The sequence below is a fragment of the Acipenser ruthenus genome, chromosome 3 (genome assembly GCF_902713425.1).
Source record: "Acipenser ruthenus chromosome 3, fAciRut3.2 maternal haplotype, whole genome shotgun sequence".
NCBI classification, from domain to species: Eukaryota; Metazoa; Chordata; class Actinopteri; order Acipenseriformes; family Acipenseridae; genus Acipenser; species Acipenser ruthenus.
This window is the reverse complement of record NC_081191.1, coordinates 14123292-14150679: the sequence shown is the minus strand read 5'-3', so window position 1 is coordinate 14150679 and position 27388 is coordinate 14123292. Positions and strand designations below refer to the sequence as shown.

Below are 27388 nucleotides of genomic sequence, written 5' to 3'. Positions count from 1 at the left end.
CTTCTCTGTTGTGGACATGTAATAAAGTACTAATAAAAGGACTGAGGATAGCACACATTTTTGTTTGTGTTGCATTTTATAGTTACTGTATGCTGCCTTTCAACTGTTTTCTATTATAAACTGTATGATATAACAAAATATTTTAATTGTTTTTTTAAGATGAATAAAATAAATTTAACCATATACAACAAGCAAGTAACATCAAACAACAATTATTTATAATTTATTTAGGACCTCCACCAGTATAAACATTTCTCCAGCATGATTTGTAAAATAGAAGCATTGTGTGTATGACTTTTGCTAAATCCTGCCTAACTTATGGTGCTTATTCTCTCAAGCATGAACTTTAATACAACAAGAAATAACTATGTCAGTCACGACAACTCCTGTGATTTTAAAAACAACATTTTATTAGAAAATTCATGGTACAAAGATATGACAGTTTCAATATGTAATAGATAAGGTACTCATCAGAACGATCAAAAACAGCTGTTTAATATTGCAAACTTTTATCACATTATATATATCACTATTTAATAGATTTAATCCCATGCCTGTTATTTTTTCAAAGCTAATATCATGTCACAAACATCTAGCCAGTAGAGCAGAGGCAGTTCCTCCTTTTTCAATAGGATTGAATGAAGTGAAATACAACCCAATGTATTACTTGTTTATGCTTGTTTGGAGTCCCCAAAGCATGCTTGCCGATAGTGAAATAAGGGGGTCAAGTAAGTTCTGAGAATTTTCTGGTCAGTGGTTTGTTGTTTTTTGTGATACTCAGTGTTGACTTTGCGAGTAGTATACCACAGGTTAGGCCATTAGGCAGGCCTGATAAAAACAGCTTCAAGCTCAGCCCACATTATATAACTTAATGAGGCCTGATGACACTCATGGCAATTGAGCTGTGCCAGAGATACTGCATCTTACTGGATCTAACCAGCATAAACATCGAATGCACACTTCATAAACCATGGTTCTGCCAAACAGATATGAAATGGTAAAATTCTACATGTTTTTTTGTTTTTTTCTCATCATGTTACATTTTCCCCACAGAAACCATATTATTACATACTACACAGCAACCAACTATTCACTGGTAAGTTAAAAAAAAAACAAACAAAAAAAAAAAAACAAAAAACATATGAAATGATAAAGGCTTCAAGAAATGTTTGAAAGTACCAGTTTTGGGAAAATAATTAACAGATTACAAAGTGTTTCCCAGTTAGGGTTATTATTATTTATTTATTAGCAGACGCCCTTATCCAGGGTGACTTACAATTGTTACAAGATACCACATTATTTTTTTTAATACAATTACCCATTTATACAGTTGGGTTTTTACTGGAGCAATCTAAGTAAAGTACATTGCTCAAGGGTACAGCAGCAGTGTCCCCCACCTGGGATTGAACCCACAACCCTCCGGTCAAGAGTCCAGAGCCCTAACCACTACTCCACACTGCTGCCCATAATGTTATGCATTATGTTCTTAAAATAATAACAATTAGTAGTTTAAAACAACCTCCATTTAAAAGTTAGTGGCTGACATGTTAAATGTAAATCAATGCTTACTTTCACACAAAAAGTAAAGAAGCAATCCACAATTATTTAACAAATATGAGGTTAAATGAGGTTCTTATTTAAAAAATAAAAATGTTTTAAAGGTTTGGGCCTTTGATTAAATACACACAAACAAAAGAACAATAATCAGAAAAGTGTTTATTAGTAACATGATGCTCTTCACATAGATTAAAAAGGCATTGTTCTTATGAGTCCTTGGTTTTTCTGATCATTTGCTCCAACATAGCCCACTGTTCAGTCGTTACCTTAAAAAAACAAAAAAATTAAATAAAATAAAAGCACAAACAATATGGTTAAAATCTCATTACGTCTGAATTGAAATTGAAGTCATTTGTGTATAATACAAACAGAAACTCCATTACCTTTCTAAGTTCATTGAATTCACCAGCCATGGAAACATATTCTCCACCATCCATTCTAATCACCTATAAAACACATTACAAGTCAATGGTATGCCATTTCCTGGAAGCATATAGTACAGCTGTCACTAAAAATATGCATAAGATGAGTGTCAAGCAATGCTGTCAAGTGAGATAAATATCTGAACTGGAAAGAACTATTTTAGAATACACCTTATTCAATTTCTTTTTAATAGATAATCAACGTGATCAAATCTTTCAGGAGGAAAAACAATGGGAACTTACTGCTCCAGACACCCAGCTGGCATAGTCACTGCAGAGGTATGTAGCCAGGTTTGCTATTTCTCCAGGAGTACCCAAGCGCCCTGTTGGTATCCTATCTATCATTGTCTTCTCAAACATTCCAGTTGGGTCAAGACGACTAAAGGCACCCTTCCAAACAAACAGACAATCCATAGTAGTAGTAGTAGTAGTAGTATTAATAATAATAATAATAATAATAATAATAATAATAATAATAATAATAATAATAATAATAATAATAATAATACTTTTAGAATACAAGTCTTTCTTATTGTTTTCAATGACAGTGAGAAAGACTTCATGTCAAAATAGCTTTTGAACAATTGTATAAGTTTATTTTAGTATTACTATATACACACAAACAAAATCATTGATGTTTTTGTTTTTTTTATAGTTCTGGATAAATAAATAAAAAGTTTAAAACACAAAAATGTAATGAACTGATATTTGACTTAAAAAAATCTAAAGAAATACTATATAAAAGTAATAATTAGTCTGTATATAGTATCCAGTAATATATACTGCTTTCATGCCATTAAAAAAATATATCTGTATCCGTATACTTCATTTGTTCATTTGTAAAATTAAAAAAAATTAAAAATAAATAACTAACTGTTCACCAAAAAAGATATATATAAAATGTTATTCACTATGGCTATCACTTGGCCAGCAGTATGTTACAGTCTTTGTAATTAGAACGAGTTGGTACTGGACCCTGTTCTGATCACTAATCTGTTCAGAGTATTGACTCTAATCTGCACCTTACTCAACAAGCCTTGTCTAGTTTTACACACTCATCATAGAAGGATTTTGTTGCTACAGCATCTAAAAGCATGCATTTAATTGAATTGGAATGGTTTAGAATGGTTTAGTCTATAGTTTAGTTTGAGACTACTGTGGTTAGGTTTACAGCAAATTTCTATACTTTCCATAGGAAATTCAAGGATCTGAATCTTCCATTTGATTAGCATTTCAATCATGGGGTACCCATGTGCCATGGAGTGGCAGTCTACAGCTATGGCCAAAAGTTTTGTATCACCTAGAATTTTAGGATTGAGAAAAAAAATACAGACGTGCTCAAATTTGTTGGTACCCCTCCACAAAAAACGAAGAATGCACAATTTTCTCTGAAATAACTTGAAACTGACAAAAGTAATTGGCATCCACCATTGTTTATTCCATATTTAATAGAAATCAGACTTTGCTTTTGATTTTTTATTCAACATAATATTGTAAATAATAAAACAAATGAAAATGGCATGGACAAAAATGATGGGACCGCTAACATAATATTTTGTTGCACAACCTTTAGAGGCAATCACTGCAATCAAACGTTTTCTGTAGCTCTCAATGAGACTTCTGCATCTGTTAACAGGTAGTTTGGCCCACTCTTCCTGAGCAAACTGCTCCAGCTGTCTCAGGTTTGATGGGTGCCTTCTCCAGACTGCAAGTTTCAGCTCTTTCCATTGATGTTCGATAGGATTCAGATCAGGACTCATAGAAGGCCACTTCAGAATAGTCCAATGTTTTGTTCTTATCCATTCTTGGGTGCTTTTAGCTGTGTGTTTTGGGTCATTATCCTGTTGGAGGACCCATGACCTGCGACTGAGACAGAGCTTTCTGACACTGGGCAGTACGTTTCACTCCAGAATGCCTTGATAGTCTTGAGATTTCATTGTGCCCTGCACAGATTCAAGGCACCCTGTGCCAGGCGCAGCAAAGCAGCCCCAAAACATAACGAGCCTCCTCCATGTTTCACTGTAGGTATGGTGTTCTTTTCTTTGAAAGCTTCATTTTTTCATCTGTGAACATAGAGTTGATGTGACTTGCCAAAAAGGTCCAGTTTTGACTCATCTGTCCAAAGGACATTCTCCCAGAAGGATTGTGGCTTGTCAATATGCATTTTAGCAAATTCCAGTCTGGCTTTTTTATGTTTTTCTTTCAAAAGTGGAGTCCTCCTGGGTCTTCTTCCATGGAGCCCACTTTCGCTCAAAAAGCGACGGATGGTGCGATCAGAAACTGACGTACCTTCACCTTGGAGTTCAGCTTGTATCTCTTTGGCAGTTATCCTTGGTTCTTTTTCTACCATTCGCACTATCCTTCTGTTCACTCTGGGGTCGATTTTCCTCTCGCGGCCGCGCCCAGGGAGGTTGGCTACAGTTCCATGGACCTTAAACTTCTTAATAATATTTGCAACTGTTGTCACAGGAACATCAAGCTGCTTGGAGATGGTCTTGTAGCCTTTACCTTTACCATGCTTATCTATTATTTTCTTTCTGATCTCCTCAGACAACTCTCTCCTTTGCTTTCTCTGGTCCATGTTCAGTGTGGTGCACACAATGATACCAAACAGCACAGTGACTACTTTTCTCCATTTAAATAGGCTGAATGACTGATTACAAGATTGGAGACATGTGTGATACTAATTAAAGAAACTAATTAGTTTGAAATATCACTGTAATCCAATTATTTATTATCTTTTCTAAGGGGTACCAACAAATGTGTCCAGGCCATTTTAGAATATCTTTGTAGAATAAGCAAGAATTCATCTCTTTTCACAGCTTCTTTGCTTTATTCTATGACATACCAAAGGCATGCAAGTATACATGATAAAATAGCTTTTAATGTCATCACTTTTCAGGAGGAATGAAGCATTATTTCAATGAGCTGTAAGGGTACCAACAAATTTGAGCACGTCTGTATATATATATATATATATATATATATATATATATATATATATATATATATACACACACACACACACACACATACACAGTGCCTTGCAAAAGTATTCAGACCCCTGACCAATTCTCTCATATTACTGAATTACAAATTACATTGAAATTTCGTTCTGTTTGATATTTTATTTTAAAACACTGAAACTCAAAATCAATAATTGTAAGGTGACATTGGTTTTATGTTGGGAAATATTTTTAAGAAAAATAAAAAACTGAAATATCTTGCTTGCATAAGTATTCAACCCCCACACATTAATATTTGGTAGAGCCACCTTTCGCTGCAATAACAGATTTAAGTCTATTGGGGTAAGTATGTACCAGCTTTGCACACAGTGTCAGAGTGATTTTGGCCCATTCTTCTTGGCAGATTGTTCAGGTTGGTTGGACGACGCTTGTGGACCGCAATTTTCAAATAGTGCCACAGATTCTCAATGGGATTGAGATCAGGACTTTGACTCGGCCACTGTAGGACATTCACCTTTTTGTTCTTGAGCCACTCCAATGTTGCTTTGGCCTTGTGCTTGGGATCATTGTCCTGCTGAAAGGTGAATTTCCTCCCAAGCTTCAGTTTTTTAGCGGACTGAAGCAGGTTCTCTTCTAACAAGATGCCCAGTCCCTGTTGATGAGAAGCATCCCCACAGCATGATGCTGCCACCACCATACTTCACTGTAGGGATGGTGTGTTTTGAGACATAGGAAGTATTAGGTTTGCGCCACACATAGCGCTTTAAGTTTTGGCCAAAAAGCTCTATCTTGGTCTCATCTGACCACAAAACCTTTTCCCACATCACAGCTGGGTCACTCTCATGCTTTCTGGCAAACTCCAGACGTGCTTTCAGATGGTACTTTTTGAGTAACGGCTTCTTTCTTGCCACCCTCCCATACAGGCCAGTGTTATGCAGAGCTCTTGATATGGTTGACTGGTGCACCATTACTCCACTCCCAGCCACTGAACTCTGTAGCTCCTTCAAAGTGATTGTTGGCCTCTCTGTGGCTTCTCTCACAAGTCTCCTTCTTGTTTGAGCGTTGAGTTTTGAGGGACGGCCTTTTCTTGGCAGTGCCTGGGTGGTGTGATGCAGCTTCCACTTCCTGATTATTGATCCAACTGTGCTCACTGGGATATCCAAACACTTGGATATTATTTTGTACCCTTTCCCTAATCTATGCATTTGTATTACTTTATCTCAAACTTCTGTAGAATGCTCTTTGGTCTTCATTTTCCTTCAGATTCACAGCCTGACCAATGATCCTTCAACAGTGGGGTTTTTATCCAGAAAATGTGACAGCAACTTTAATGGTTCACAGGTGGAGGCCAATGGTAAGGTAATTGTGTCCTCGTTAGGGCAATTTCTTTCATCGGTGTAAACTGGGAGCTTCCACAGCACAGGGGTTGAATACTTATGCAAGCAAGATATTTCAGTTTTTTTTTTTTCTTAAAAATATTTCCCAACATAAAACCAATGTCACCTTACAATAACTGATTTTGAGTTTCAGTGTTTTGAAATAAAATATCAAACAGAACGAAATTTCAATGTACCCTTTGTAATTCAGTAATATGAGAGAATTGGTCAGGGGTCTGAATACTTTTGCAAGGCACTGTATATATATATATATATATATATATATATATATATATATATATATATATATATATATATATATATATATATATATATATATACATATATATATATATATATATACATATATATATATATATATATATATATATACAGTACTGTGCAAAAGTTTTAGGCAGGTGTGAAAAAATGCTGTAACGTAAGAATGCTTTCAAAAATAGACATGTTAATAATAGATTATATTTATCAATTAACTAAATGCAAAGTGAGTGAACAGAAGAAAAATCTAAATCAAATCCATATTTGGTGTGACCACCCTTTGCCTTCAAAACAGCATCAATTCTTCTAGGTACACTTGCACACAGTTTTTGAAGGAACTCGGCAGGTAGGTTGGCCCAAACATCTTGGAGAACTAACCACAGTTCTTCTGTGGATTTAGGCAGCCTCAGTTGCTTCTCCCTCTTCATGTAATCCCAGGCAGACTCGATGATGTTGAGATCAGGGCTCTATGGGGGTCATACCATCACTTCCAGGACTCCTTGTTCTTCTTTACGCTGAAGATTGTTCTTAATGACTTTCGCTGTATGTTTGGGGTCGTTGTCATGCTGCAGAATAAATTTGGGGCCAATCACATGCCTCCCTGATGGTATTGCATGATGGATAAGTATCTGCCTGTACTTCTCAGCATTGAGGAGACCATTAATTCTGACCAAATCCCCAACTCCATTTGCAGAAATGCAGCCCCAAACTTGCAAGGAACCTCCACCATGCTTCACTGTTGCCTGCAGACACTCATTCGTGTACCGCGCTACAGCCCTTCGGCGAAAAACTGCCTTCTGCTACAGCCAAATATTTCAAATTTTGACTCATCAGTCCAGAGCACCTGCTGCCATTTTTCTGCACCCCAGTTCCTGTGTTTTCGTGCATAGTTGAGTCGCTTGGCCTTGTTTCCACGTCGGAGGTATGGCTTTTTGGCTGCAAGTCTTCCATGAAGGCCACTTCTGACCAGACTTCTCCGGACAGTAGATTGGTGTACCAGGGTCCCACTGTTTTCTGCTACAGTTAAATATTTCAAATTTTTTGTCTGCCAATTCTGAGCTGATGGCACTGCTGGACATCTTCCGATTGCGAAGTTTTGAAGGCAAAGGGTGGTCACACCAAATATGGATTTGATTTAGATTTTTCTTCTGTTCACTCACTTTGCATTTAGTTAATTGATAAATATAATCTATTAACATGTCTATTTTTGAAAGCATTCTTACTTTACAGCATTTTTTCACACCTGCCTAAAACTTTTGCACAGTACTATATATATATATATATATATATATATATAATATATATATATATATATATATATATATATATATATATATATATATATATATATATAAAAACATTTAACATCATGTAAACTACAAAATGATATTGTAAGTGTCTACCGGAAGCCATAATTGTAGTACAGTATTTTATGTTAGATTTTGAAATATCACATTTTTCAGTTGTCATCAGTTTTTCTTTGAGTATATGGAAAAGTACAAAGCAGTATGTAAAGCCCCTTTCACACTGGCACTCCTACCCGAGTCTGGCCCCAGGTTCTGGCTACATGGGTCACAATCTCTTGTAGTATGAAACCACGTACCTGGGTCGTACCCAGGTCCCAGCGACCCACCTCAGGGGTTGACACGCTTTGAACTGGTTGACGGAGATTTAATATGTTAACGTAAAATTATTTCAGCAGGTTTCAATTAGTTAATTTTATAGGGTGATGCAAAACTTTTGGCCACAGCTGTACATACTAACAATAGTATACAAGTAACATTGACATAATTGATATGATCAGTTTAAAGTGTGCACAGGAACTCTTAAACATACCTTGGTTGGGATTGGCCCAGGCTGTATCACGTTAAACCTCATACCATACCTCCCCCATTCTGCAGCAAGTGATCTGCAACAAAAATACAAAAACATTCAGTTTTTCAAACTTTTCCCCCCCAAAGTACTTATTATTGCACTTGTCAGCAGAGGCAAATAAAGATTGACAAAAAGGGTCATATTTTCAAAGAGTATACCTCTAGTCTTTAAGGAACTTTTTTTTTTTTTTTTACAAAAATAGTATCAAACGTCTATGTAATGTAATTGAAGAGTGCAGTAATCACTTAGGAAATATTGGCTGCAGGCCAAGATGCAAATCCAAAACTTTTCAGTTTAAAATAACAAAAAATGTACTGTTTAATCCACTTGCAATGTATATTTGTGGTGAATCATCAACTGGGTTCTTGATCCTTAGGGTTTCTCAGCACCATCTTAGTCCCCCTCAACCTAAACTACCAATTTACCTATGCCAGAATGCTATCTATTGCTATAGCAATATGATCAATAAGCAATACAATATTATCATTCCTTTATTTACATTAGTGCAGTAACGGTACAGTTTTAAAAATATGTTTTTGGAAAGAGAGAGAGAGAGCACAAGAGACTAAGAAAGGAAGATTTACAGAAAACTATAAAAACGAACAGCCTAGTACTAGTGGGAGGAGGTTCGGTGAACGCAGTCGCAGCTAACTGCATCGAGAGGAGAAACTTCGCAGACTCTAACATTATTAAGGCAGGACTAAACGGCTATGAAAAAGACATTGTTGATTTTTTTTTTTTAGATGGAAAATAAGGAAAGGTAAGTTTTTATTATAAGATCAAGCTTTTGTACTGTAGTTCAAAGTAACATAGCAGTTAAAATGTGAGGATGTAGTTAATGCATACCCCATAAGTTAGCATTAAAGTATGTACAGTACTTATTGAAAGTATTTATGTCTTCAAGGTTGCATTTTTACTCCCCCAAAATAAATTTTACTCACATCGTGTCTAAATTGTAGAGTAAATTACTCAATGACCCAAAACCTTATCTGGAGCACTGGGTGTGATACAATGTTATATCAACTTTCTCAAACTCAACATGTTTAAGATTTATAGCAAAATATCTGTATCCTAATTATTTTTTTGAGGCATAGGCAAAATCCCAATTTATGGGGACCAATTTACCTTACAACCCCAAAAAGCCTAAATGTAACCTTTTCCACCTTTATGCAGCAGAAACCTGTCACTGATTTCCTCTAAGGAACAATTTGATCAGGTGTGGTAGATATGAGAAAAGTTGAAAGTGTGTTTTATGCTCTGATATTTTTTTTTCCTCTTAAAATGTAAAGTAAATATCAAGCACGTCTACAAAGAAGCAAAACATCAAAGATTACCTATTTTTTCAGAAGTGAGGATGAAAAGGAAAGAACCCAGTCCTTACTTCTGTCAGGCTAAATTTATCTCACTCTATAAGGTGTTAAACTACTGATAATAACAATCTCTTTTCAATATCTAGTCTCACCAGTTGCCCCAATCCAAATTTAGCATACAAGATAAACTGTAATTCCCAAATGAAAGTTCAAAACCTTAGCTAGCTAATGACTGTAAATGTGACATTAAGTGGACTTCAAATACAGTCAGAATAAAAAATAATTTGGTCTTGTACACATCTTTGGTTCTATGAATAATCAGTACCTATTTTGTGAAGTAGATTTACTCAATTTTAGACATGAAAGAAAGAGAAGCAATTGAGCACATGTTATTAATAAGGCTCTTATTGGATGAAGTTAACACACGCTTCCTAGAACTTACTCACATCATTAGTTTTATGTGTTTCTTATTTAATGACACAGAACATATGGTGACAAAGTAAGAATGAAAGAGATTAAAGTAAAGCTATTAAATATTAGTGTTTATTTGTTCAATACATACTTGCACAGACTTTCAATTCCTGCTTTTGCTGAAGCACTAGGTACCACAAAACCGGAGCCACTCTCTGCATAGATCGTTGTTATTGCCAAGAAAGCTGCACCTACAAATCATAAAAATCAACAGATGTACACTTTTCCCAATGAAAAAAAAAAACCCTCAATACATTTGGATTGATTTATTATAACCTTACGCTGTAGCTAGAGTACATTGTTTGATATATGTTTATTTTAAATAATTCGATACAACAGCAAATATTCCTGTGCCAATGTTTTTAATACTCTTTTCTAATATAAAGATAGGAGTTAAGCAGTCACATCCTTTATCACTTAGCTGGCTTACTTTCATTTTTTTTTTCCAGCAAATTAGAGTAGCTTTGAATTGCAACCCCCTGGACAGTAGTTGTACCTAATAAACAAAACCTGTTTCAAACTCAACAGAAATATTAACTGAAATCCCCTTACACACAGTTATTGATTTCAGTGAATAATATATCTGTATTAAAGTTTAAATAGGACCACTTTGTCATTACTTGAAGAGTTTATTTTAGTGCTTTCGTGGTTGCTTATTAAAATGGGGAGCACGATCTCAAAAAAAGTTTAAATAACACCATTTTTAATGTGTGAGTTGGTGTCTAGATTAGGTTTCTTTGTGAATGTTGCACTGCAATTAGTGTAAATATTTACTAAAAATGAAAACCAAAAAATCCCTACTATTAATCTGAAATATGAGTGCTGAAGAAACTTGTAGATTGTGGTGTTGTTCCAGAGGGCAGAAGCCAAAATCCATGGCATACGAATACCTATTTTTTTCATCTGCAATCAAATTAATTCCATCCTAACCCCATAGTAAATCCGTGTTCAAATAAAACTGAACTGCTTAAATGGAACTGGCGTGTGTGTGATGCATATGTCAGAGCATTGTAGTAGTTTTTATTACTTGCGTGTTGACGCATATGATATGCTTTACTTCCTATTGTCATAATCATGCTGATAAGTTAATTCAGGGCAAAGGCTGAAATTCATGTTTGGAAAAAAATCCAGCAGATGGAAACATAACCCCAAGTTCAACTCAGGATCATGAATGACTTGTGGAAAAAGGCATAAAGGGGTCAGCAGATGATCCAATCTCAGGAAAGACAACAGAATACAGTAAAGAAATAAAATCATGCAGAGCTGGACTCTCCGTTGTTATTTATCTGGGCTGCCTGTGGGAGATAAAGGAGCCCAGGTCACTAACTTTGAGTCACTAGTGCTTAATCATGGTTTAAAAAAAATTAAAAATCCCTGAAACTGATATTCTTATTTGGCCATACTGAAACATTAGTTACTGCTGTTATATCAAATGCGGTAATCCTAAAGTTCAGGTATCACTATATACACAGACACTGGACTGAAATCTAACAGTCGCTGCTACAGTACAAGCTTTCACCTAAAAATAATAAAAATAAAAAAACTCTCAAACTTTACTGACCTCTGGTTGTATAAGAATATTCCCAGACAAAATGTATTACAGTACACCAATTGAATCCACCACCTAGATAAAGGAATCCAATGACACACGAGCATTCCATGACCTACACACAGCATGTTGAATAACCTTGCCCAGGGTTTTTTCAACAAGGGGTACGTGACTTCTAAGGGTCATAGGGGGTACGCAGGACGACTCAGAAATGCAAAAATAAAAATTAAAGTAAAAGAAAAGAATTATCTTGAATGTATTTTAACTATTTCATATTATCTCTAAACCACTGTGCATAAATATTTCATTTTTGTTTAGCAGCTCATAGTTTAGTATGACTAGTTTAAGAATTAGCATCCACTTGTATGCATGTGTGATTCTGACGGAGTGTTTCTGATATTATGGCGCGGCTGCATTTTAGTAACAGTAATAGCGGTTGGTTGAATTATTTTCTTGTGTTTGATAGAGTAAATCTGTGTACAAAGAAAAAAAAACAAAGAAAGAAAACACAAAATAGCCTACAGAAAGTGCAAAGTTATATCGAGCCTCTTTGGATCACTTTTATGATGGCTTTAATAAAAAGGTTATTATTGTTTCATCTTGAAGTAAATGTTTTTGATGGAAACATTTTCAATAGCACACAATTATGTTCAGATGGGAAGTAAATGGTAACGTAATAAATATTTAGGCTACAGCGCAGACTGTTTTGGATTATTTATAACTTTGCTGAACAGAAAGCGAATAAATGTGTTTCCGAAGAGATTCCCAAGTACTGTCTTTATATTCTGTGTGTCCAAGGACTTGTAATTAAAAGTATTAAGAATTACTGTTTGGTATTCTGCCTTTTATTGAAACTGTGGTACCATTCAGTAGAATGAAAATTGTACAGTTTTAAGAAAGGTTAAACCACTGACCCAGCCCAACTAACCACAAGCGAGATCCAGTTACTAAAGGAATGCAGCATGGTTAGAAACTCACACTAGCACTGCATAGAGTCCTGCAGAGAATAAGGTATTTCATTTAAATTATAAGGACCAAAGAGTTTAAGCAAACTTGCCCCCTTTTTAGTTATTCCCTATAGCTGCATTTAAAACACCTAATAGTAACCCTGCAGACTCAGGTAAGACACACTTATTCACACTCAAACATAGGGAGTTCTAGAGCCCAGCACTGGGTATGACTAGTGTGAGCTTCTAACCCCAGTACAGTATATGCTATGATGTATGTGGCAAATAAATCAGTGAAAAATATAACAACATTTTCTTTAGCTTTGTATCTATATGTTATACGTGACAGGTTTGGTTTATTCCATGCATAAATCTGGAAAGAAAAGTTTCCATCCCCCTTCCCACTCACAAAACCTGTTCTTAAAGTATTATAGACCTTTAAGAACAGGTTTTGAGTCCTGCCAAATATTTTGTTTGATGTTGACAGCCTCCAACCTTTTAAGGCTGTTCGGAAGGTCATCATAATCTTTCAAAGCAGGCTATTTTTCAAAGCTATTTTGATCACTGAATTATTGTTGCATTTTATAAATGAAAATCATGAAAGCCAAACAGTTCTAATTTATTAATTATCTGCTGTATTCGGAAATGTACAGCATGCACACCACTGGCCAACAAGCATTGGGGAGGGTGAATGCATTGGGTTGAGCATGTGTTGCCCATTTCTCCCATTCAAACCAATTTTGTATTCCATGTGTTGGTATGAAGACAGCAGTCTGAAACATGCAAATTATTTTAATAAGCAAGCTGTCTTTCAAGTGCAGCGGTACCTCCAAAATGTGTTGACGGTATGCAAAACACCTGGGGGTGGGGAATGTATCAATTTTGCCATTTCTACCCACTCTGACCCAGAACTTAAAATGTGGTTGTAGTTGACAGTCATCATTTCAGAAGCACATTTGTCACTGTGTCTGCAGTCTCAGCCTCTATTTCTCGCAAATGTAGACGAATAAATCAAACCAAAAAAGGCCACTTTCAAAAAGTTAACACAGCATACATAAATCTACACAGTGATGATACCCTTCTATAATACTGATTAATGGAAACTGGAAATTTGTATTCCTCACTACAATGCAAGAGGCTGTCAATGTCATGATGCCTTCTCAGACTTTTTTTTTTTTTTTTTTTTTTTTTTTAATAGAAACTGACAAATGACACTGATAAAAATGCATTTTCATACAAAGCTGATGCAGAGTACAATCACTATTCTAATGGTCCCAGGAGAGAGCAAGACATTCATAACTTCTAACACTGTTAATCACATTCTAAAATTCACATTTGGTGAATTGTCTTTTTTGAATTTGCAGACATTTTTTAATATGCAGTACACTGTACCTCTGAAGAGGTCTAAGAAAAATAACTTGGTTATGGTAGGGCGGTATTTTTGGTCAAATATGAATGCACACAAGGGTAAATTAAATCCTACCCCAATTACGCAGAAATGTTTCATAAATTATTTACAAATGGGTTTCTTACAATTACTGGAGATATACCTTTAACCCTCATAAGGACATGTCGGAAAACTGACTTTCTTGGTAACCTGGGGTCCAACCGAACCCCAGCAATAAAACAACATATATCTAACTGGAGTAAATGAATGAATGAAAATGTATATATGAACACTTTATTTTGCTTTTTCTTTACTTCTAGCCATCGTTTGTTATAATGTGTTGTTCATGCTATGCAAAATGGATAAGACGCCCAATGCGCACAGCTGTCTCCTAGCAAGTGAAGGCACCACTGTATTCTGGACGCTGTAGTTTATTCTAGGAACATGTCATCCAGGCACATGAGATATCATTGGAAAGGACTGTGTTCCTAACTCTATTTTGGAGTTACAGGCACTTGAACACACCTACCGATTTGCTGTGCGTCACAACGTTGGAGCACTGAAGCACTGGATGAGGGGGTGGTAGAAAATATGCATACGGACATGCCTGACATCAATGCCCGCCGATACACTACGCCTAGGGTCCATACGGACCCCAAACCTAAAACAATTTGAGAAATTCAACCAGGCTACCTGGACTAGAATTATCCTTTGCATAGTGTAACTGGATGGGTACCTGACAACTACCTAAAAGGAAGTCACTAGATCCACATAATAACTGATACTAAAGCACCGTGGGGGTTGAATGGACCCCAGGTTACCTTATGAGGGTTAAAAAAAGATGTAACAAAACCCTGTATTTTTTGGAAAATGTGTCAAATTTGGAGATTAATGCAATGTTCATTTTAACTGGTCACGCTTAAATACAAATAATATTATGGGTTGCAAGGCTGCAAGGTATCACAAAAATGTATTTTAGCAATAATTAACTAAAATCTTTTTAAAAATCTGTTTTTAATAAATTTAACAAAGCTTGGCAACCAAAGTCTGGACTTGCATGAATTTCAAACTTCATTTAATCCAACAAAACAGACATACATTCTATAAATCTATAAACTCCATGAATGTAATCCTTGTGAATAGATAATAGACAATACCTCAAAACCAACAACAACATTTTTTCAACAGACTTGGAATTACATGTCAGGAACTCATGTATAACCAAATTGTAACAAAAGATAACTTCAGGTCCCTACTGCATCATATTGGTTTATAATGTAATCCAGTATCATTCTACTGCAAAACAGTGATTAAGGATCTGCACACACACACACACACACACATTATAAAATCGATCATTGTCTTCCCCAGTAAATATGTTTAAAACTGTATTACTGCTGTCATTCTTATAGAATTTAAGCTAGCGCTATAGCCCACAATCCTGTCAAATTGAATATTGGTTTAGATATAACAAAACAGAACATTTTTCACAGGATATTTGCTTTCATGTCACTGTGTGGGAGGCTGTGTGGTCCAGTGGTTAAAGAAAAGGTCTTGTAACCAGGAGGTCCCCGGTTCAAATCCCACCTCAGCCACTGACTCATTGTGTGACCCTGAGCAAGTCACTTAACCTCCTTGTGCTCCGTCTTTCGGGTGAGACGTAATTGTAAGTGACTCTGCAGCTGATGCCTAGTTCACACACCCTAGTCTCTGTAAGTCGCCTTGGATAAAGGCGTCTGCTAAACAAACAAATAATAAAATAATAATTTACCTTTTTTAGCTTTAATCAACTGCTTTCCTATCCCAAGTGTTACATAAGCAGTGCCATTAAGAACAATATCAGTGATGGTTCTCCAAGCATTTGGGGAGAGTCCTTCAGATGGGGAGATGAAATTGCCAGCAGCATTATTTATCACCACCTATTAAAACGAGGTATAAGAATTTAAAAACTGAAACTGAATAATCAACACCAAATATGAAGAAACAAACTATATATGAAAATAAAATTTAAAAAATTACAGATTATATAACTAAATAAAATATTAAAATTGTAAGGCACTCTTATAATATTGGTTAAAAAAAAAAAAAAAAAACGCATCTTAAACATTTTGGATAGTTCATCCTCCCCGTATCTATCAGTGTAGCGACTACACAAATGTAAAGGCTGGTTCACACTGGGCATACGATTCAGACTGACGCAACGAACGCACCACCTTGCATTCAAATCGTAGACGCTGCGGACGAGTTGGTAGATTTCAACTTCTCAGCGTCACTGTCACTCGAGTTCAACCAATCACACACCTTTCTCCTTCCTTTAGAATTTTACAAGTAAAATACAATTTACTGTTTAATATTTGAAATAAATTATAATTGTATAGATGTAGCAGTAAATGTCTAAAGAACTAATAATTAAGCATATACGGTATCATAAATAAACAGATAAATAATCGGAATGAAAACTAACAACTCAGAAATTTAAACTGTGTTTGATGTGTGTCTCTCAGCAGCCTACGTACAGTGTTTACTGAAAGCGGGATGGTTAAATTGAGCAGGTCAGCTCAACAAAGTCTGAGCGAATGTCAGTGATTTTACCATGAAACTGAATGGTGGTATTTGCTGTCAATCACACAACAATTATTTTTTTAGGATCAGCTGTTTATAAAAAAGAGGCGCTGCAGTTATACAGTGTTAAGTTAAATGCGGCTGTGTGCATGACTATTAAACCAATGAGAATGAACTAACGCAGGGAAAAGATCACTCAGTGTGAACTACAGCCTGCGTCCATTCATAGCATCTGTCTGAATCGTATGCCCAGTGTGAACCAACCTTAAACGTCACACACTCCTTCAATTTTTATACTGCTTAGCAGTTCTTGTGTGAGTATTCATTTGATGATGCACACCGATTTTTTTTTAAATTGTCAAAAAACTCTGGTTTGAAGATCACCAGACTAAGCCTTAGTGGTGTTTTACCCGGTGTTTATAACGTAAAGCCCGAGTCATAATTTTTGGTGCCGGTGGTGTTTTATCGAGTTTACAAGTTAAAACCGAAAACCCTAATTGTAATTAGAAATGTTCCTGTGTAATACAAAGCTATAGATAAACTACTGCAACATGGTCTGACTGCAGCTGAACCACTGAAGTGTGTTTACCAAACAATACATTACGTGATTAGGTACCAGGAAGTTTTGATCCACAGCCTTCTTTTATATACTGTATCTGCATATTCTAAATTGAAGTATACAAGTCTAGAAACATACCAGACGATATTATGGTAGTTCGAATAGGTAAGAACATTGATTTGAAATTATTATTTTCCACATGGATAACAAACATGCAGAAGTATTATTATTACTCTAAGATATAATTGCGGTTAAATCTATTCTAAACGGAAATCTGTTTTAATGGCAGTTAATGGGTTCCATTAGTGCAATTAGGCCTATATATGTGGATCAACACCTTAACATAAAATGGCATGATCTGCATTCATTAATACAAGGGCAACAAAACAATTTAATGTACAAATTTGAACAAACTCCATTAACTTTTAAATAAAGTGGCAGTTACATTGAGGGTACTGATTATTAACACTTTGGTTGTAATTAGAGACACAGATTGACTGGAAAAGAAAACTGCATATTAGAACAGCTTTTACAGTCTAAGCACCATAAATGATAACCCAGTGATTTGAGTCAGATATGTTTCATCATTTGCACATATCGATCACATAGGCAAGAGTGGTAAAAGGCAAAGTAGATAGATAACAAAAAGGTAGAAATAAATAATACAAGGATGAGAAAAAAGTTTGATAGAAGAGGGAAATAAAATTAAAGTGACAAGATGAGAGTGGGGTAGGAGGAGATCGTAGATAGTGTGAGATCTTAGGTGTTAAATATTTTCTGATACAACCTGTTTATAGACAAACAGTGGTTTCAGCAGTCTTAAAACGTATTAAAAGCAAAAGTGTGACATGCTAAAACACATCAATACATACATCAGGAAGTCCCGCAACCTTAGTGAGTTCAGCTATAGCAGCTTGTACAGAATCTGGTTCTCGCACATCACACTGAACTGCATGAACCTAAAATCAAATAAAATCCACACATATAAAACAAAAAACAAAATACTAATTTCTCAATGCACGTTTCTCAAATAAGACACAGAATAAGTAAGATTTGGAACGGATTCCAACCTCAGTAGTAAGATGAAGCTGTGAAGCCTATGGCAAAAAGCACTCTCCTGATACCAACCACAAAAATGCTAAAATATGGCAATATAGTGGTTAAAGTTATTACTACGTACAGGGGTAGCATATACTATACATTTACTACTTCATACATATTTTTGTTTGGATGTTTGTTTCTATTCATTTCATCCTACATCAACAAGGTGTCCTGAACACGGATTTACCCTGGAATGAGAATTTAAAAATAAATAAATAAATAAAAATACAGCAATGGGAATTTTACTGTGTGTTCAGAGCCACCTAGTGGCTGAATATTATAATGTACTATTTTTAAAATATACTTAAATCTTTGGTTAACAATCTAGTTATTATTAGCGAGTGAAGCCATGTTTGTGTCTGGGGGAAGTTCAAAGTTTTCTTATGACAGTTCCCTTTTGTTTATATGCATGATGTATATAAAAAGTTTGGCCTTTTTATTCATTGAATTATTTTACTTTGTTTCCCGTCTGCTTGGAAATTTCCTCAGCTGTCTGCTTCAAGACATCCAGTTTTCTAGAGAGGGAAGAAAATGTTTTATACTTTTGACATTAAAATAACTATTACAATTACGTAGATATCAAATATACCTGAACTACAGCCCCAAATAAAACTTAAAGTGTAACTCTGTAAACTTGAAACTCAAATCAAGCTATTGCCACCGATAAAGGTTTAATTTGAGCTGAACAGTCATGATATATTTCCATTTCCTTTTTTGATATTAATGCTCGAGTCTAGCGTATATATTTCTATGTGAAGTTTAATAGGTAAATTATTAGAACTTAACATATAAGGCTGTATCTGAATTTAAACTATTTTTTCTACCAAAAAAATAAGAAAGAAAGAAAGAAAGAAAGAAAGAAAGAAAGAAAGAAAGAAAGAAAGAAAGAAATGATGCGGGGTCCACAGAGCTCTCTCCTCAGTGCCTTAAAAGCGACATTTTACCCACCTACTGGCAATCACACACTCTGCACCCAAACTGGAGAACGCTGTTGTCATTGCCTTCCCCAGCCCTGTGCCTCCACCTGTGATGAAGGCTACTTTATTCTTGAAAGCCTGAGCCGGCAACATAACTCCATCCGCAGGTGGAAAGAATCTAGCTTGGGGCCGGTCATTGCTTTGGCATGCAACCTGTGTTCCACTGCTAAAACACTAAGGACAAAAAAAACAAAAAAAAAAAAAAAAACAATAATAATTGAAACGCTTGTTAAAAAAAGCTTTTGCTGTCAAAATGTGTGATACAGTAGAACCAGTACTGTTGGGCCATAGCAAAATCAACTTGGACTAGTGGAATCACCGGCAGACATTTCCTTACGCAGACAAAGTAAGCCAAATTCGTACGACTAACTACAGTATACAGAAAAGTTTGTCCGTTAGATATCACAGTTCTACATTGATCTGGAGGTTTCCCACAATCTTTTTATGATCTAGACCTCGTTTGTTAGATAGAGTATAAGGACACCCGGGAAGTACTTCATACAAGGGGGTTAAATTAAAATACGACTACGACTACGACTACTACTACTAATAATAATAATAATAATAATAATAATAATAACAGTAGGGTGCAGGGAGACCAAGGACAGCACTGACTTGACTTTGAACTTTAATATTGGCACAGCCTACGACCTCACTGTAAAACGTTTAAAGTGTTAGAAACCTTTAGCTTTCATTTTTGGGGGAGACGTAATACTTAAAACGTACCTTTTTGTTACAGATAATTCTTAATCCTGCTGTTGAATTTACATTTAATGAACAACTCGAAATCCTTCCAAACAACATCGCTGCCATGTTTTTAAACTGTTGATGACTTTTCCCAGAAGCCTTCAAATTTGTAAAGCTTTATTAGCAACACTGATGAAACAAAAACACAGATTAGAAATATTATGCTTTGCACAGCTGTAGCAGTATTTGTTACGCGAAAAATAATTATGAATATCTAAAGGAAATTAGGTTTCCATTTTCAGCCACGTTTAAGTTAGTGTTTCCTGTGGAAATCAACAAACTCAATTATTGAGTCAATATCAGCTAGTGGCATAGGCTCTTTTATTCGGCGCCTCCCCATGGGCATAACAATTTGCACAACAATGGCGTACTATAACCAAATGTAACCTTTATTGTTAAAAACTGTTTACAAAGTGTTTGTGAGCGAGTGATTTTTGAAATCCAGTAATTTATAATAAAATTACCTTGGGAACATTGCATTGTATTGCTCTTGCCTGGACATTTTGCATTTTTCTTCCAGCAAGCGGCGCTGTCGAATTACTGGAGAGTTGTTGGAGATCACCGGAAGGAGGAAGCCAGGCCCCTAGCATATAGAATAAACTAAACAAAAAAAACCCGCGGCAAAATTTCTGGTGTCCACAATATTGTGTTGGTCAATTGTACAATGTATTACTTAATTTAGTATTATTCAATTAAAATATCGGTTAAAGAGCAACTCGTGTAGCAGAGCAAAATATAGACATATAAAACTATGTGGGTTATACGAGTACATTTCATTTGGCAAATCTGACTGACTTCCTGTGCATGAAATGTGGAAATTGATTCCTTTGGCCGCTGATGGAGGTATGAGAAAACATTAACCGGTTGATTAATCGTGGCCTCGCCTCTTATCAATCAATCTTTATTTTATATAGCGCCTTTTCATAGTGGACCACCACCACAAAGCGTTTAATAGCTCTTATTGCAGGTGGACCTGTGTGTAATTTAAACAGCATGCAAAAAACAGTGAGGTTATTTCATATCTGATAACACAGATTGACAACTCTGTAGTGTTATGTTGTTCTTTGGAGGTTTTGTAGATCTGTTTATTTATTATCAACCAAGAACAAGCACCTGCAGATTCCCCAGCGACTATGAGGTTTACAAGTGTGTGTAGAAGTGGAATGGCACACACCACCCACAGGCGTGGGGGCATATTTTAATTTCAGTGGTTTTCTTAGCAATTCCAGGAACACTGATGCGACTTCGATGGACATGTTCAGCAATGCAACAACTGCAGTGAGGGAAAAGTTACTTGCAAAGACACATCATACCCCTTGTGAAGTTATTGAGATCCTTCAGTTTTTAATATCATTATTGTTGCTGAATAGTTGCACAGGCTGTCTTGTATAAGCTAAGTGGATCACATGACACAGGTCTACAAAAAGATTTTCACACGTTCTGGATATCCAATCACTATCATATGGGGAGAAAAAAAACTGTAGGGCTCTATTCACTGAAATTTAAGCAGTGTTTTAAGGATTTTTTTTTTATTATGATATATACAGATTGTTTTTTGTAGTGTTTATAAAAATGCTTTGAAAAATTGGATCAAACTAATAAACCCTTTTTTGAAACAGTAAACTTTCTTAAAACAGACCTTACAATGTTGTGAACAGGGCCTATGCTTATCAATATCGCGTTCATTTAGATGCCTTGTCAAGTTATTCATTATGTATTTTATTCTTCTAAGCAAACATTTTTACTATAAGTTTACTGCTCTTAGTCAAATTCTCTCTCAAGTGTAATTATTTACTGTATCCTTTGTTTTTCTGTTATTTGAATTTGATCTTACTGTACTGATTTTTCTGTACTTTATAACTGCTTGTATCTGTAATGTGATATTGTGTAATGTGAGATTTTGCAATGTGATACATTGTATTGTGATATTTTGCAACAACTGTAAGCCTCCCTGGAAATGGGAGTCTACTCAGAAATAAATAATAATAATACGTAAATACATCTAAAATCAGTTTTTCAGATTTTTTTATGAGTCTGTTTTGTTGTTTGTTTTCCTTACAGGAGAGCCCTATTATTTAACAGTGGGGGTGGAGTATGTGGTTGGCCGCAAAAATTGTGCAATCCTACTTGAGAGTGACCAGTCCATTAGTCGAGTGCATGCTCATCTGTCAGTTAACACCCCTGCTGTCGTCCAGGTGAGTACTGCACTGTGTACTCCTTAATTACAGTATTCATTTCATAATTGATGTGTTTGAACACTTATCTATCAGCCTAATAATAATAACTTGTATAATACTGTGAAAAGTACAAGGGTGTATAATATTCTGTGTTTATACCACTCATGTAACTACATTCCCATGACTTATTTTTATGTTATGTTATCTCATGAAAAGTTCAGTGACCGGATCGCTGAAATAATATGAATGTTGGGTATAGTGCTCGTGGACACTATGCACTGGCTCCTCACTGCTTGCTTGTAGTGACCCACCCTGAAGAAGCAATGAGTCGACTTGTCAAAACCTAATATCGTCTGATTATGGGCACTCGTCCTCACTGATGTTTAGAGGATACCTGTCGCTGGAGATCTTCGCATCCTAGAATTTCAATGCATGCTGCTAAAACAAGCAAATTGACAGAAAGTCCTCCCTGTCCCATTCACAAGGTGTCATTGTTGCCTTACTTACTGCATTTGCAGCCTTGTTTTGTTGATTTGTCCACAAACATAGGGGCTGACATATTGTACAGTATTTCAAAATGTCCTTGATGTTCATATGTTCACTCAGTATGAACAAATGCTGACTTTTTATTTTTAATACTAATTGGTATTCTTATTGTAAAAGTATACAAGATGCATGTAAAAGGTGGTTGTTCAGTTGACCACTTTACAATACCCCAATCTAGCCGATTTGAAGGATGACACCCATCAAGAGGTGTTTTCTGGGTCCCTGTGAAAAGGCTCAGAGATGGAACCCTTTAACATGGTGCCCATATTTAACAGTTCTAATAATAAAAGTGAGTCACAGGGCCATTTATGACCCACTGATACTCACATATCGCTCTCCATTGAATAGTTGTTGCATTGCGAAGGGGCCAGTTGTCTCTGTAACCATCCTGTACATGAGTTATTCCACAGCAAACAGTTTTTTGCCAATACTCAGGGCAGCCGTCTAGGGCCCCCACTGTTTAGGGGACCCCGCTCTCAACCGGACTACCTCGAGATTTAGTGTGTTCGTTACATGCGCGTCAAACACTTAGGGGTGCATATTTAGTTTACGTCATATAGCGCCAGCACCATTAAAATCTGGTGCCAGTAGACAACCATAGAGGATGATAGTTTCTCATTGGGTCTGGACTACTCACATGACCCACAAACACTCATCCACATACAAAGGAGAGAAGGTTTGTGTCGTGTGAGAAAGTGGTAGCAAACATGTCGTAGTGCACTTTTATAGTTATCAATTCAATCTTTGTTCAGCAAGTCAGAAAGCTATGTGGACAAAAGTATACTTAACAGTTAACACAATACATTGTAAAATAATTCGCAAGCCTTCATTTACCATGAAAGTTAAGCTTTGCTAGTTTATAATAAACACAAAAAATACTCATGCTTTGGTTAGATGCATGTAATCACAGATTTATGTTAAAACCAAATCAGCTGTTGCAGCGAATGTAAATCGAATCCATTAGTACAATTCAATGAATTCATGAGCTATGTTTCGTTAATATGTCGAACGTTTGGGCTACTCAGAGCAGCTGTTTTAGGTTTCTTAATACTGTTGCAATTTTGGTGTTAAGCGATTATATAAATATACAGCACGATTGTTTCTAATACCGGTCGGCATGTTGTGAATTTTTTTTTTTTTTTTACCCAGTAAAATACCCTATTTCTAAATGGAATAATATAATAATAATAATAACGACGATTAAACTACATCAACCCAGGAGCTCCAGAGTGGCGCATCCAGTAAAGGCGCTCCACATGGAGTGCAGGATGCGCTCTATAGTCTGGACGTCGCGAGTTCGAGTCCAGGCTATTCCTTTGCCGACCGAGGACGGGAGCTTCCAGGGGGCGGGGGGGAGGGAGTGTTAGGTCGGTCAGGGTGTTCTCGGCTCACCGCGCACCAGCGACCCCTGTAGTCTGGCCGGGCGCCTGCGGGCTTACCTGTAAGCTGCCCAGGGCTGCGTTGTCCTCCGACGCTGCAGCTCTGGGTGGCTGCATGGTGAGTCGGCAGTGTGAAAAAAAAGCGGTCGGCTGACGGCACACGCTTCGGAGGACAACGTGTGTTCGTCTTCGCCCCTCCCGAGTCAGCGCAGGAGTGGTAGCGGTGAGCTGAGCCAAAAAAATTGGCTCTTATATACTAACTTTAAGATACGGTTGCTACTGTAGCATTCATTCGATGTTCTGGACCCTGCGCTTAATCATCACCGCCTAGGGCCCCGCACAGCCTAAGGCGGGCCCTGCCAGTACTGGATTACAGGCTGTAGATAAATATGGAGGCAATGCCAGGGAAATGTTACCAAATGAGAAAGTAAAGTGGGTTCAACAGAATTTGCCGTCATTCATTTTAATATTTTATCTACCAGTATTTTCATTTTACATTAGCTAGTCAGTATTTTTTTCACTATGTTTTTTGGATGTAAAAATTCGAAATGTAAAAATTCGAAATTGCAATGATCTGTATTTTTTTTTTTTTTTTTTTTTTTTTTTAAGAGCCAAGCTTCAACAACACCAACATTAACACTAAAGGACACTTCGAAGTATGGAACATTCGTGAATGAGGAGCGCCTACAGAATGACACTCAAAGATTATTGCAGCCTGGAGACAGGGTAACATTTGGAGTCTTCCACAGCAAATTTCGGTGAGGCGTGCTGCCTTGGATGCACGGTTTATTAGTTCTTTCTGCAATGTATGTGTATGTATATTATATAAAAAAAATTAATTACAAAATTAGATCTAGTAGATCTTTGGAGTTATTACGCAAATAATTTGGACACTTTTGAGTTATTACCCAAATAATTCCCCCCCCAAAACCCCCAACACTAATCATTTCTCATTCCTGTTAAAGTATAAAATGTTTCTGTCCCTCCAGAGTAGAATACGAGTCTCTGATTGTCTGTTCGTCCTGCCTGGATGGTCAGGGGAAGATCACACTCAACCAATCAGTCAAGCAGCTTGGGGGTTGTGTTGTTAACAGCTGGACACAGGACAGTACTCACTTAGTCATGCCATCAGTGAAAGTTACAATTAAGGTAAGTGAAAATAAATCTGCATTTTTTTTGGCACACTTTCTTTACTACTACAAAAAATATTTTGCCATGAGTTTACTTACCGCCAACAAATATGTTTGCCATAGCTTAAGTGAAGTGTAAAATTCCAGGGTATTACAGTTGGAAGTGTGTCCAAATTTGTGAATGTCCTAAAATATTTTGCTCTTGAAATGAAAACAAAAATCCACTCATGTACAAAGTTTGGGACAAAGCTTCAGTTACAGGATTTATCCGAGGTCATTTTTTACTTTTTATTTTGCAGATATTTAGTCTTTTATTGTTTTTAATTGGTGTGCAGCCCTGTAAAAGGGGAGCTCATACGTTTTCGTAAATCTGCTGTCACTTCCTCTTCAGCCATTCATTGGCTTTATAATTTCATTATGAAACCTCCTTAGGCAGAATATGTATTCTGGCTGCCATATTGTGGTCATGTGACTTTTTGGTTTCCAGGTGCTAAAACTAACGGTTAGACACATAGGCTTTGTAATCGGTACACAGCTGTATACTATGATTCTCTGTCGTAGAAGAAAACGTTTGTGGCTGTAATTTTACAAAGCTGACGCCATCACCTTGTTTCTGTTCAAACTGTCAAGTCTATGTTTTGAACAATGTGTAGTTTTCTAGCCCACATTTCTTGATGTAGCAATTTGTCATGGAGACCATATGCTTTTATGTGATCCATTAGGAAAGCTTTAAAAACTTACAATAGAAATGCACAAAAAATTATAGCAATTCCTTGATGTACTCTCTTTCCATCTTTGATTCATGCTGCTTAACAGTTCACCCAGGTCAGAAGAACACAGACTTTCACATGTTCTATCCCCAAATCACTCTGGTAGACTATAGAAGTAAGACTGACACAGTAAGAAATACTGTACCAGGAAGTTTCATTTAATTTCTAAAGCAAACAAACTTTAGCATAAATATACAGGCATCAGTGGTCATTTTTAAGAAAATTGATTTTAGGGCTTAAATTAAGGAGAATAATACAGGTAGTTGAACATTTTTTGTGTGTGTGTTGGTTAAAACAGTATTTTTCCTTGTTTCAGACCATCTGTGCCTTGATTTGCTGCCGGCCAATCGTGAAGCCTGAATATTTTACCGAACTCCTAAAAGCTGTGCAGTTAAGACAACGCTCACCTAAGACTGATGGGTACTATTTTTTGTTTAGTTATTGTCATAGAAATTGAAATTCCATAGTTTGCCTTAAACTGGCATGTAAACCCTTTAAATGCGAGTTACATACATTGTTGTAGGGATTCTTTTTTTAATATCCAAATCCTGATAAAATGTAATATGTCGTAATAGAAATATATTATGAATGGTTCATTGTTTCCTTACTGTAGTTTACTCAAGTTCAGTGGTACTCAACTGTGGCCCTCGAGATCCATCCCAGTCCTGCTCTTTATTCCAAGAAGTGATGAAACGATACGATACATTTCCACAATACGAATAGTTGTGAGCCCACTCTTTCACGATACACTGATTATCACGATAGTAGCAGTTATTTTTCAATTACTTTAACTGAATAAAAAGAAAAAAATAACAAGTTATGTTTTTTGTTCTCTGTGGTATATGGTCTGCAACACAAGGAAGCTACATACTTTAAAAAAAGATCAAGATTCTAGCAAGTAAGAAAAAAATTACTAGCACACAGGTGGAAGAAAAAGAATGTCCTTATATGACCATTATTAATACAGTAGATGCCGGTTATTAGCAACCCTGATAAAGACAACTTTCGGTTATTAACAACATTTTCACGGGAACCAATCCCATCCCAGTAACTTTAATGTTAATGGATTTCGGATATTAGCAACTGTCTGCCGTTTAATGACAACTTTTTTTACAATTTCTATGGCTACGGCACGCACACGAATACATCGCGTGCACGTATCGCAGCGTCTATGTATTTGTTTTCATAAGGCAGCTGTACATTTAATGAGTCTGATTGTCGTCTGTCATCGTGTAGACCTTTCTATAGCCGATAAAGTTCGGATTCTGGAGGCACTACGTGAACCCGGTGCTAAACAAGTA

General features: G+C 36.2%; 2 protein-coding genes across 4 annotated transcripts in view; one reads left to right on the top strand and one right to left on the bottom strand.

The window, feature by feature from the left end:
- Nucleotides 1-389: 389 nt before the first annotated feature.
- Nucleotides 390-20638, bottom strand: decr1 (2,4-dienoyl CoA reductase 1, mitochondrial). Of its 2 annotated transcripts, XM_034058588.2 has the most exons (11): nucleotides 20550-20638; nucleotides 20065-20214; nucleotides 19310-19512; nucleotides 18819-18876; nucleotides 18133-18219; nucleotides 15911-16058; nucleotides 10348-10447; nucleotides 8437-8509; nucleotides 2223-2369; nucleotides 1941-2003; nucleotides 390-1823 (listed from the first exon to the last, which is right to left on the bottom strand). In XM_034058588.2, exons 2-11 carry the CDS (start codon nucleotides 20149-20151, stop codon nucleotides 1764-1766), a joined length of 1026 nt encoding a protein of 341 aa, XP_033914479.1. In that variant the 5' UTR covers nucleotides 20152-20214; nucleotides 20550-20638; the 3' UTR covers nucleotides 390-1763. The 2 variants fall into 2 exon arrangements, with proteins under 2 accessions (XP_033914479.1, XP_058868569.1); XM_059012586.1 differs by lacking the exon at nucleotides 18133-18219.
- A 62-nt stretch (nucleotides 20639-20700) lies between these two features.
- Nucleotides 20701-27388, top strand: part of LOC117394840 (nibrin-like) — a 17727-nt gene continuing 11039 nt past the window's right edge. For both annotated transcript variants that reach the window (XM_033993476.3, XM_033993474.3), the window contains exons 1-5: nucleotides 20701-20928; nucleotides 22147-22280; nucleotides 24797-24945; nucleotides 25177-25336; nucleotides 26404-26507. In XM_033993476.3, the coding sequence (XP_033849367.3) occupies nucleotides 20895-20928; nucleotides 22147-22280; nucleotides 24797-24945; nucleotides 25177-25336; nucleotides 26404-26507 (581 nt within the window). In that variant the 5' untranslated portion in view covers nucleotides 20701-20894. The remainder of the gene's footprint in view (nucleotides 20929-22146; nucleotides 22281-24796; nucleotides 24946-25176; nucleotides 25337-26403; nucleotides 26508-27388) is intronic.

Bases quoted from the DNA above. Each gene is read 5' to 3' on its own strand.
- decr1 (XM_034058588.2), bottom strand. From the start codon at position 20,151: ATGGCAGCGATGTTGTTTGGAAGGATTTCGAGTTGTTCATTAAATGTA. The intron at 16,059-18,132 runs GTATGTATTGAT...TCGTTTTAATAG, and splicing joins AGGTTGCGGGACTTCCTGAT to GTGGTGATAAATAATGCTGC. The intron at 1,824-1,940 runs GTAATGGAGTTT...TGTTTTTTTAAG, and splicing joins AATTCAATGAACTTAGAAAG to GTAACGACTGAACAGTGGGC.